The following is a 12,731-nucleotide window of genomic DNA, read 5'->3' on the forward strand; positions in this document are numbered from 1 at the left end:
TGGTCAATGTGATGAGACAAAGTGTATGTGAACTGCTGTATGTAAAGTGAATTTGCTCTGTAAATCTTCACCCAAATCACAAAAAAAAAAAAAAAATCACAGCCTTAGAAACCCTACGGCACAATTGTACCCAGACCTATAGAGTGGCACTGAGTCATAGTTGACTTGGCGGCCATGGGTTGGTTTTTTGTTTTGTTAACTCATATTAGACATACAGGTCAATTTTTTCATAATTCAAATAGTGTTCAAGATCTCATTTACTGCCTATCTGGAGCTTTGGAGGAAAGAGAGGATCATAAAGGAAAACTGGAGACATCAGACTTTCAAAGTGGGAAAGAAGTTAGAAACTAAAGCCAATGTCTTAGTTTCCTAGTGCTGCTATAACGGAATAGCACAAGTGGGTGGCTTTAACAAACAAAACTTTCTTTGGCATCTATCTTCCCCCATTGTGTTTCCTTGCTTTTGTAACTAATCTGTTCTTTAAAATCTCAAAACTTAAAACATACCCTCTCCTCTTTAGCATAACAAAGAAAAACTCTATTCTTTAATGGGATTATATCCATGTGTGTGTGTGTGTGTTGTGTGTGTATAAACCATTACTGTCAAGTCAATTCAGACTGATAGTCTGTAAGGACACAGTAGAATTGCTTCATAGGGTTCCCAAAGCTATATAAATCCTCATGGAAGCAGACTGCCACACCTCCCGAGAAGTGACTGGTGTATGCAGACCACCAACCTTTTGGTCAGCAGCCAAATGCTTAACCACTGAACCACCAGGGCTCTTTTTCCATAGGTATAAAACCCATTGCCACCCATTCAAGGCAAACTCATATCAACCCTTTTTAGGACAAAGTTGAACTGCCCCATAAGGTTTCCAGGAGTATCAATCTTAACAGAAGCAGACAGCCTCAGCTTTCTCCTGTGCTCCAGCTGTGGATTCAAACCTTTGACTTTTGGTTAGCAGCCAAAACTTTGGCCACTGCCTCATCAAAGCTTCTCTCCATAGATTTTTTTTTTTAAACAAACAAACAAACAAATAAACAAACTCACTGCCATTGAGTTGATTCTGACTCACAATGACCCCCATTGGGTTTCCAAGGCAGTAAGTCTTTAGAGAAGCAGACTATCTCAGCTTTCCTCTGTGGAACAGCTGGTGGGTTTGAACCACCGAGCTTTCTATTAGCAGCCAAATGACTTAACCACTACACCACAAGAGCTCCTTCTCCATAGATATAGAAGGTTAGTATTCCAACATATACTTTGTGGGACACAAACCTAAAACATAAAATCATACAACTGTAGTAGAGGGAAAGCAAGGACTAGACTGTCTTCCAATATCTAGCACTAAACTGACCCAAAGATGTCTTGTAAAAATTTTAATTTTTTTTTTATTTACCAAATCTTTGCTATTAGTTTACTATTACTACTACTAATAATAATAAATACAAAAAAAAGGTCAATGATTGAACACATCAAGTGTGAGCCTTGTTCCCAGATCACTCACAACAGAGTTCTAATTAAGATTCACAGCACTGCGCTCTTCATTCAATGCATGGCAGCCTCCCAAGGCCCTTGAAGAATCTTCCTGAAGTGTCTGGAAGGCTGGCTGCCTTCCAGGCAACCTACCAGGGCTGAGCTGCTATCTGATGACAACTGTGGGAAATGAAGTAGATGAGGGGTATAAAGACTCCGTATTCTCAGCGTCATGACCTAGAGAATCCCGTGCTCCACTACAAACAGGAAAGATCCCAATGAGTAATCTCCTAGAAGTGATGATTGTTCTTCAACTTTGTAAAGGAAGGTTATAAAATTGAACAGAAAAAAAAAAAAATGCCATCAAATTGACTCTGACTCATGGCTACTCCATGTGTGTTAGAATAGGACTGTGCTCCATAGGGAGGCTTTTCAGTGGCACCAAGATGCCTCTTGAACTACCACCCTTTTCTTTGAGTTAGCAGCTCAGTGCTTTACCATTTCTGGCACCCAGGGACTCCAGGAGTGGGAAAAAGAGCCTCAACACCAAGTGTTGTTGGAAAGTTCTCCTGGGGACTGCTTCCAATATACACCAGAATGGTGGCGTGTAATCTGATGCATTTGCTACCTCTTCTATCAGAGCAGCAGCTGCCATGAGTGCATTTTAATAAATAAAAGCTTTTTTATTTGATAGTGTGTATAACAGGGTGTCAGTGAACAAGAAAAACTAAACCGAAATTTTCGAAGATGTTTTGTGAAAAACCAATGGTTTTCATTACATGAAGAAGAACGTGGCACCAGGATTGGAGGAAGACTCATTAACAACCTGCGTTATGCAGATGACATAACTTTGCTCACTGAAAGTGAAAACCCTAAACCCACTGCTGTCAAGTCAGGTCTGACTCATAGCAACCCCTCCTTGGGTTTCCAAGGCGATATCACCATAGAAATAGATTGCCCAGCCTTCCTTCCAGGGAGTGGCTGGTGGGTTTGAACCACCAGCCTTCTGATTAGCAGTCAGATGCCTCAGGCACTACGCCACCAGAACTCCCTCACTGAAAGTGAGGATGGCTTGAAACACTTACTGATGAAGATTGAAGACTACAGTCTGCAGTATGGATTACACCTCAGTATAGAGAAAACAAAAATCCTCACAATGGAAACAATAAGCAGCATCACAATAAATGGAGACAAGATTGAGGTTGTCAAAGACTTCATATTACTTGGTTCTACAATCAACACCAATGGAAGCAGCAGTCAAGATAACAGATGTTGTATAGCATTGGGCAGATCTGCTGCAAAGGACCTCTTTCAAGTGCTGAAGAGGAAAGATGTTTCCTTGAAGACTAAGGTGCACTTGATACAAGCCATGGTATTTTCAGTCATTTCATATGCATGTGCTAGCTGTACAATGAAAAAGGAAGACTGAAGAAGATTTGATGCTTTTGAGTTGTAGTGTTGGTTGCTGAAAGTACCATAGACTGCTAAAAGAACTAACAAATCTGTCCTGGAAGAAGTGCAGCCCAATGCTTCTTGGAAGTGAGAATGGCCAGACTTTGTCTCACCTACTTTGGTCATGTAGTAAGAAGGGACCATTCTCTGCAGAAGGCTATCATGCTTGGCAAAATAGAGGGACAATGAAAAAGGGGAAGGCCCTCAAAGAGACAGATTGACGCAGCGGCTACAATGATGGGCTCAGGTATAGCAAGGATTGTGGGGCTGACATGGTACTGGGCAGTGTTTTGTTCTGCTGTGCTCGAGGTTGCTGTGAGTTGGAGACAACTCAGTGGCACCTAACAACAACAAATGGAAATGGCCAGTTCTGTGTTGTCTTCCCCTGAGGCTTTCTGGGTTTTAGAAACCATGCACTTTTCTCATGAAAAGGTCTTACACAGATAAAAGTAGCTCCCTTTAACACCTCTGGATAGTGTTCTGAAGGTTAGAATAATCAGAGGTGAGTTCCTGAAAATTGTGTGTGCAGACTTGTAAAGTCCTTGGATGTAAGGAACAAATCCCACATGAAACCTATTTAATGAAGTCAGTGTGTCTCTAGGTAAGTAAAGAATCTATAAATGTTTCCTTATTGACCACCATCTGCTCTGCCTGTTTTCAGGAAAGACTACTCAGGAGAGTACACTATCTACCTGATTCCTTGCACAGTGCAGCCCACACAGCCATGGGTTGACCCCGGAGAGAAGCCTTTGGCCTGCACCGCACATGCCCCAGAAAGGTAGGGAAATTTATCAGCCCATTTTCATGTGAGACCTGAGACTGTCTGCTCCTGTGTCATGTGCTCATTCATTCAGCCAGTATTTATTAAGATCTTATCGTGTGCTTTGTTCTGTTCTAGGTACTGAAATTATAGCAGGGGATAAAAAAACAAAATCTCTGCTCCCAGGCAATTTATATCCTAGTCCTTCCTTTCTAGAAACTGAACAAAGTGTATAGAAAATACTTCTGAAAGAAGATGCTGAAAACAGAATCTGATGTTAACATTAAAAAAAAAAAAAACACAATGTGAGAGAGAGGAAAAAAAAAAAAAAATACAGTGTGTTCTTCCAAGAACTATCTATATGGGATCAAAGGGACAACACCAACTAGAAAGATTAGATAAGAATCTTAGTGAGCAGTGAGTTTACATTAATTAAGGAGCAATAACTCAGAAAAGGAGTGTGAGAATGATTGCACAATCCAAAGAATGTAATCAATGTCACTGAATTGTACAGATAGAAATGGTTGAATTGGTGTATGTTTTGCTGTGTATATTCCCAACAATAGCAACAAAATAAAATTTAAAAATAAAACAACTTAGACAATTTTTTTAAAAAACAAGACAAAGTGAAATGTGACTTTTAAATTAAGAGACAGAGAATTGGCTATTGGATTTGGCACACAGAGGTCATTGATGACCTTGACAAAGGGCATTTTCAGTGAATGGTGGGGATAAAAGACTGATTAAAGTAGGTTCATGAAAAAGAAGTGAGAAAGTAGATATAGGTCTAAACAACATTTAAGTTTTGTTGTAAAGGATGACAGAGAAGTGAAGCCATAACTGGAAGCAGATGTGGGTTCAAAGAAGGGGATTTTTTTGTGTGTTTTAGGGTAGAAAATATTTCAGAATATTTGTATGATGGTGGAAATAATCCAAAAGAGTGGAAACTTTGGTGATGCAGTGAGGAGAGGGAAAATGTGAAGAGCAATGTCCTTAAGTAGGAAGAGGGATGGGTCCAGTTTTGGGGTAGAAGGGTTGGTCCTAACTAGAAGCATAGAGCATTCAACCATTGAAAGAGGAAGAAAGGCAGAGTTTATCGATAGAGATGAAGGTGGAATTAGTAGATTTGGAAGGTAAGGATGACAAAGCCAACATTGAATTGAATCCCTTTTCTCCATGAAATGAAACCAGGCATTAACTGAAAGTGAGGAACTGTGAGGTTTGAGAAGAGAAGGGGAAGTAAGAAAGAGTCATCTCAAAGAGTAGAAAGTAAGTTTACAAGAGGGTTATACGTAGTGATAGTTCAGACAACACTGAGGACCCAAGTCAGTGTTTCTTTTCCTTTTTTTTTCTTCCTTTTTTTTCTTTTCTTTTCTTTCTTTTTTTTTTTTTTGTGATATACCAGGCATGAAATGAACTGCACATATTAAAGTATGTGATTTTTTACATTTTGTATATGTAGCCACTCATAAAACATTAACACAATCAAGATCGTGAGCATATTTATTATCTCCAAACATTCCCTTTAGGCTCTCTTCATAATACCCCTCCTATCCTGCCTCACTCTTTTCCCCAGGTAACTATTGATATGCTTCCTGTCACTACAGGTTGTTGTTGTTATGTGCTGTGGAGTCAGACATGACTCATAGCGACCCCTCCTTGGGTTTCCAAGGCAGTATCACTAAGGAAGTAGATTGCCCCATCTTCCTTCCGAGGAGTGGCTGTTCGGTTTGGACTGCCAGCCTTCTGGTTAGCAGTCAAGTGCCTTTAGGCACTACACTACCAGAGCTCCTTCAGGTTAGTTTATCTTTTCAGAAATTTTACAGAAACAGCAGCATATAGTATGCAGTCTTTTGCTCGGTCTCCTTTCACTCAGCATGATTATTTTGAGATTTATCCAGGCTCTTGGTCTGGTGATGTAGTGCCTAAGGCATTTGACTGCTAACCAGAAAGCTGGCAGTTCAAACCCACCAGCCACTCCTCAGAAGGAAGATTGGGCAATCTACTTCCATAGAGATACAGCCTCAGAAACCCATGGAGGGGTTGCTATGTGTTAGATTGACTCAACAGCAGTGAGTATTGGTGAATATGTAACTCTGAGAGTACATTCCCACCATCAGTGTGCTAAGTGTCCTGGTTCCTCTGCATCCTTGTAAGAGTGCTCAGAGCAGTCTGCATGTGGCTGGATGTGTTAGACTGTGTTCGCTAGAGAAGCAAAACCAGTAAAGCTTATGTATACATATAGAAGAAGAGAAATTTATCTTAGAAAATGGCTCTCACGCTTATAGAAGCTGGCAAGTCCCAAGTTCTTGGATCAAATGTCAAGCTGGAGCCTTTTCCTGACTCACACAGCTGCAGGGGCTGACAAGCTTAAGGTTGGCAGGCAGTTTACTGGCTGTTGACTCTTTAACAAATGACGAATCTGAGATCTCCAGGCTGAATGGTGGATTGTTCACTCACAGGCAGTTATAGGTAGCACACCAGGATCCCGATCCACAGAAGAATGTCTCTTCTCCCAGGATGTCCATAAATATGTTGGAAGCAGGCCACATCCCTAGGGAAACTCCCTTTCAATGGATTGGCTGCTCAAAACATATACATCTGATCCCATCATGGGAAAAAGCCACATCACAATTGCTTAAACCACACAGAATTGTAGTCCAGCCAAGTTGACACACAGCTCCAACTATCACAGTCTACCCCTTGTCAACCTGGCACTTGTACACATCTTCTTAACCATATATAATCTCTAAATAAGCACAATTATAAGTCCACATTTATAATTAACATGATATGCTAACACACATACAACCGAAACGCATTAACCTTATTTACATTTCACAATTCATAACAGAAGGAGACAAAAATATTTGATGTACTTATACAATGAAGAAATATATCACAGTCCTCGTTTCTGCAACTGGTCATGTGGTCATAGCTGATATTCAGAACTACCTTCTTCTACCACCCATTCTGTATTTCCCTTGCCCTCAGCAAGCACCTCAGCTGGTCCTGGTTCTTTGCCTGGTGAGGTGACCCAAACCTTCATTCCTGAAGAGTCTGGGCCATTAGTAATCATATCAGAATTGGGTTGCTGTAATATTCCATTGATTTTAATCACAGGGCATGGTAGTACTAAGAGATATCCTAAAGAATCTTCTGTATTCCAGGCATATTCTTCACTTCCATTATGTAATGTCAATCCAATTTCCCCTTGGTAATCGGGATCTATCACACCAGATAGTACAGTAACACCCTTCTTTGTCTGTTGATCCAGAAGCCAAAATGGCCAGGTGGCATTCTTAACTTCCAGGTCAATGCAATCAGTATTGTGTCTCCAGGTGGGAGTGCTCCTCCCTTTGGGACTAAGATCTCCAGACCCACAGAGCATAGGGCATCAGGGACAGGAAGCAAAAATTTTGAGTGGGTCACTAGGGGTAACAATGGGTGATACCACTCCTGTTTCCACCCTTGGTTCCAGGACCCCTGAATCCTGGCTATTGGAGAAACAAAAACATATATTGGATGCTGATTTAGAGCATATACAGCCTCCTGGAGAACATTGCCCCAACCCTTCAAGGTATTGCCACCTAGCTGGTGCCGTAATTGTGTTTTCATTCCATCATTCTATCAAGCCAGCTGCTTCAGGATGATGGGGAACATGGTAAGATCTGTGAATTCCATGAGTATAGGCCCATTGCCTCACTTCTTTGCGAAGTGAGTCCCTTGGTCTGAAGCAATGCTGTGTTGGATACCATGACAGTGGTAAGTCCACAGATGGTAGTTTTGGCAGAAGCTTTGTGTGCAGGGAAGGCAAATCCATATCCAGAATAAGTATCCATTCCAGTAAGAACAAAATGCTGTCCTTCCCATGATGGAAGTTGTCCAGTGTAATCAGCCTGCCACCAGGTTCTAGCTGATAGCCCCAAGCAATGGTTCCATATCGCGGACTCAGTGTTGGTCTCCACTGCTGGCAGATTGGGCACTCAGCAGTGCAAGTAGCTAAATTAGCCTTGGTAAGTGGAAGTCCATGTTGCTGAGCCCATGCATAACCTCCATCCCTGCCACCATAGCCACTTTGTTCATGAATCCATTGAGCAAAGACAGGAGTAGCTGGGGGAAAAGGATGCCTGGTTTCCACTGAACGTGTCATCCTATCCACCTGTTTGTTAAAGTCCTCCTCTGCCAGCATTCACATGAGACACAAATATCTTTACTCCTTTGGGCCATTCAGAGAGATCTATCCACATACCTCTTCCCCATACATCCTTATCACCAATTTTCTAATCATGCTCCTTCCAAGTCCCAGACCATCCAGCCAAGCCATTAGCCACAGCCCATGAATCTGTATACAAGTGCACAGCTGGCCATTTCTTGTTCCATGCAAAGTGAACAGCCAGATGCATGGCTTGAAGTTCTGCCCATTGGGAGGATTTCCCTTCACCACTGTCCTTCAAGGAAGTCCCAGAAAGGTGCTGCAGTGCCACTGCTGTCCAATTTTGAGTGGTGCCTGCATATCGTGCAGAACCATCTGTAAACCAGGCACGAGTTTTCTCTTCCTCAGTCAACTGATCATAAAGAACTCACCATGAGGCCATAGGTGCAGACTGGGAGAGGGAAGGTAATGTGACTGGAGTGGAGACCATAGGCATTTGGGCCACTTCCTCATGCAACTTACTTGTGCCTTCAGGTCCTGCTTGAGCCTGATCTCTGATATACCACTTCCATTTAATGATGGACTGCTGCCGTGTATGTCTGATCCCATCATGGGAATAAGCCATGTACATCTGTGTACAACTTTATGACTCTATGGGTCAGACAACACCCAGTCCATGATGGACAGCTCAGGCCTCATGGTGACTTGGTGGCCCATGGCTAGGCACTCAGTCTCTGCTAAAGCCCAGTAACAAGCTGAAAGCTGTTTCTCAAAAGGAAAGTAGTTATCAGCAGAGGATGGCAGGGCTTTGCTCCAAAATCCCAAGGGTCTGCATTGTGATTCACCAATAGAGACCTTCCAAAGACTCCAAACAGCAACTCCATTTCCTGCAGACATTTCATGTACCATTGGATCAGTTGGATCATATGGCCCAAGTGGCAGAGCAGCCTGCTTGGCAGCCTGAACCTGTTGCAGAGCCTTCTGTTGTTCTGGGCCCCACTCAAAACTAGCAGCTTCCCGAGTCACTCGATAAATAGGTCAAAGCAACACACCCAAATGAGGGATATGTTGCCTCCAAAATCCAAAGAGGCCCACAGACATTGTGCCTCCTTTTTAGTTGTGGGGGAAGCCAGATACAATAACTTATCCTTCACTTTAGTAGGACTATCTTGACATGCCCCACACCATTGGACCCCTAGAAATTTCACTGAGGTGGAATGTGCCTGAATTTTTGTTGGGTTAATTTCCCACCCTCTGGCATACAGACGTCTCACCAGTAAGTCTAGAGTCATTTATATTTCTTCCTTACTAGGTCCAATCAGCATAATGTTATTAATGTAATGGACCCGTGTGATATCTTACAGAAGGAAAAGTTGATCAATATCCCTATGAACTAAATTACGATATAGTGCTAGGGAGTTGATATATTGCTGAGGAAACACTGTGAAAATATATTGTTGACCTTGCTTCTGATGGTCCTTTGAAATTGGTATTGAGAAAAAGGCATTGCCCAGATCAACAGCTGCATTCCAAGAACCATGAGATATACTAATTTGCTCAAGCAATGAAACCACATCAGGAACAGCAGCTGCAATTGGAGTTACCAACTGATTAAGTTTACGATAATCTACAGTCATTCTCCAAGATCCATCTTTTGTTTTGCACAGGCCAAATAGGTGAATTAAATGGGGGTATGGTTAGAATCACCCCCCTGCATCCTTCAAATCCTTGATGGTGGCAGTAATCTCTGCAACCCCTCCAGAGATGCAGTATTGCTTTTGGTTTACTATTTTTCTAGGTAGAGGCAGCTCTAATGGCTTCCACTTGGCTTTTCCTACCATAATAGCCCTTACTCCACATGTCAGGGACCTAATGTGGGAATTCTGCCAATTGCTCAGTATATCTATTCCAATCATGCATTCTGGAACTGGGGAAATCACTCCAGGGACCCACTGGACCCACTGTGAGATGCACCTTAGCTAAGACTCCATCAATAACTTGACCTCCATATGCCCCCACTCTGACTGGTGGCCCACAATGACACTTGGAGTCTCCTGGAATTAGTGTCAGTTCAGAGCCAGTGTCCAGTAATCCCCAAAAAGTCTGATTATTTCCTTTTCCCCAATGAACAGTCACTCTCGTAAAAGGCCTCAGATCCCTTTGGGGAAGGCTGGGAGAAAGATTGACATTATAAATTTTTGGCAATGTAATGCAGTCCTTCTTCAAGGGGACCTGGCCTCCCCTTCATTCAAGGGGTTGTGGGTCTGTAAACTGACTCATGTCTGGGAATTGATTGAGAGGCCATGACTGCATTCTGGCAATTCAATCTAGGCTGTTGTTCATATGACCTAGAATTCTTTTGTCTATACAAATCAAGTAAATATTTAGGTTTTCCATGTATTTCACTACTAGGAACACCATGACTAAGTAGCCAATGCCATAATTCTACATGAGTCGGAATATTTTGATTACTGTTCTGACTCTGCTGTCCATTATGGTAACCATGCCTTTGTGGATTAACTGCTGCTTCTTGGCCCCTACTACCATGGAGTACAATCAGCCCCATCTTAGATAAGTATCTTAGTTCAATTAGGGCCGTTCCCACTGTCAAATCCAGCTTACATAAGATAGCAATCATAGCAGTCTTCCAGGATGGTGGGACTCTCTTCACATATTCATTCTTCACTGCACTGGTAAAAGGCATGTCCCTTGGACTCTCCATTTCTGGCTCTAGGGGTCTAATCTGATAAATCCATTCTAACAGGCCAATTTCCTTAAGCCTCTGGATACCTTCTTCTGCATTATACCAAGGCAAGTCTGGTACTTCAACTTGACTTAAGGTAGGCTACTGCATAATCCATGCTTCATTCAGTAAGCGAACCAAATAAACTATTAGATCCTTTCCTAACCTCTCAAGCTGAAACGTTGAGTGAACAATCTGTACTTAGTGGTCCTAAATCAATAAACTCAGACTGATCCAATGTTACATTCCTTGTACCATTATCCCACACCCTCTGTAGCCATTCCCATACATATTCTCTAGGTCTCTGTCTGTACCTGTTAGCAAAATCAAATAAGTCTTTTCGGGTGTAGCGTACCACCTCCTCAGTCACATTTTGTATTTCACCTTTTGGGGCTCGCTTGGACTGAACTTTAGTTATAGGTCTAGGAGCAACAATGGGTAGTTGGGGAAGTTTCTGAGAACATTCAGCAATGTCTTCCATGGGCTTTGCCTCAGGCAGTGACCCAGCAGGAACAGTTGGGTTAATCCCATCAAACAGAAGTGGAAGGGATAATGGTTTTATAGTAATCCCTTCAGATGGGAGGAATTCAACAGAATTTGCAGGTTCCATATCCTGATCTTCCTGACTATCTGCTCATAAATCCCCATTCCAGATTTCAGGATCACATTTTTTCCCAATCAGTGCCCTCCCTCACTTTAACTTCAGACACTGTTCTGGGTTGGCAATTTAATTGGCATTGTAATTCAGCCACCCGTACAATAAGACTCTGGGTTTGGTTTTTGGCAATATCAGCTCTGTTACTAGAAGAAATAAGGCTTTCTTTCAGAGCACAACTGGAAACATTGAAGTCTTTTATGCAGTGCTTAAGCTGTGACTCGGCAGACCTGAACTCATCTCACTCTTTCACCATTTTGTCTAGTGTAAGTAGGACCAACCAACCAGTTCCTTATACTCCTCATACTGAATTGCAGAAAAGTGTCAAATATGTGATCACCCAGAGCCTCATTTCTGAAAAGTATTTGATTTATTGATGGTGCTGTTTTGCATATTAATGTTGCCACCTCAGGCCATGGATTAGCAGAGCCTTCTTTATTAACAGAGGCAGGAACACCAGTGCCTTTATGATTAATCAAATTGGAGAACCAAAACACAATAAGTGAGAACCAATTTAGAAGTCTCCTCCTATGACTTTGTCTCTCTAGAACCACTCCCCGTACCAAATGTGTTAGACTGGGTTCTCTAGAGAAGCAAAACAAGTAAAGTTTATATATACTTATAGAAAAAGAGAAATTTATCTTAGGAAAATGGCTCACACACTTATAGAAGCTGGCAAGTCCCAAGTTCTTAGATCAAACATCAAGCTGGAGGCTTTTCCAGACTCAGGCAGCTGCAGGAGCTGACGAGCTCAAGGTTGGCAGGCAGTGTACTGGCTGTTGACTCCAATGAATGACAAATCCAACATCTCCAGACTGAATGGTGGATTATTTGCTCATGGACAGTTGTAGGCAGCACACCAGGATCCCGATCCTCAGAAGAGTGTCTCTTCTCCCAGGATGTCCATAAATATATTGGAAGCAGCCCACATCCCTAGGGAAACTCCCTTTCAATGGATTGGCTGCTCAAAACATATACATCTGATCCCATCATTGGAACAACCCACATCACAATTGTTTAAACCACACAGAATTGTGGTCCAGCCAAGTTGACACACAGGTACAACTATCACATTGGAGAGTCAATGAGTGACAGTAAAAGAAAAGGGGACCGGGAGCTGGAAAGCTAGGGAGTGGTAGTTAGAGAGTAAAGTATTAGAAAACGAGATCTTTGGAAGTGGTGAATAGTACAACTCTGAAGAGTAAGTGGCTGCAGTAGGGTGAAGAATAAACTCTTTGGAGGTGATAAAGTCAAGGAACTGAGAGGCTAGGGTATTGGTTCAACACTAAGAATGTTGAAATCACCAAGACTGATGACAAGCAATCAATGCTGAAAGCACCATAGTCATCCCACTGAGAGAAGAAGGATGACTAGGAAAATAGTAGTTAGCTGTAGTAAGGAAGACTGTTGTTGTTGTTGTTAGGTGCCGTCGAGTCATTTCCGACTCATAGCAACCCCATGCACAGCAGAACAAAACACTGCCCAATCCTGC

At 42.2% G+C, this 12,731-nt stretch overlaps 1 protein-coding gene across 1 annotated transcript in view; it reads left to right on the forward strand.

Moving 5' to 3' along the window:
- FRAS1 (Fraser extracellular matrix complex subunit 1) overlaps positions 1–12,731 on the forward strand; it is a 541,721-nt gene that overhangs the window by 485,275 nt on the left and 43,715 nt on the right. Inside the window, exon 69 of the mRNA XM_007950381.1 lies at positions 3,587–3,703. Within this exon, the coding sequence (XP_007948572.1) occupies positions 3,587–3,703 (117 nt within the window). The remainder of the gene's footprint in view (positions 1–3,586; positions 3,704–12,731) is intronic.

Source organism: Orycteropus afer, unplaced genomic scaffold, assembly GCF_000298275.1.
Source record: "Orycteropus afer afer isolate SDZICR_OR568_19922 unplaced genomic scaffold, OryAfe1.0 scaffold00270, whole genome shotgun sequence".
Taxonomy (NCBI): Eukaryota; Metazoa; Chordata; class Mammalia; order Tubulidentata; family Orycteropodidae; genus Orycteropus; species Orycteropus afer.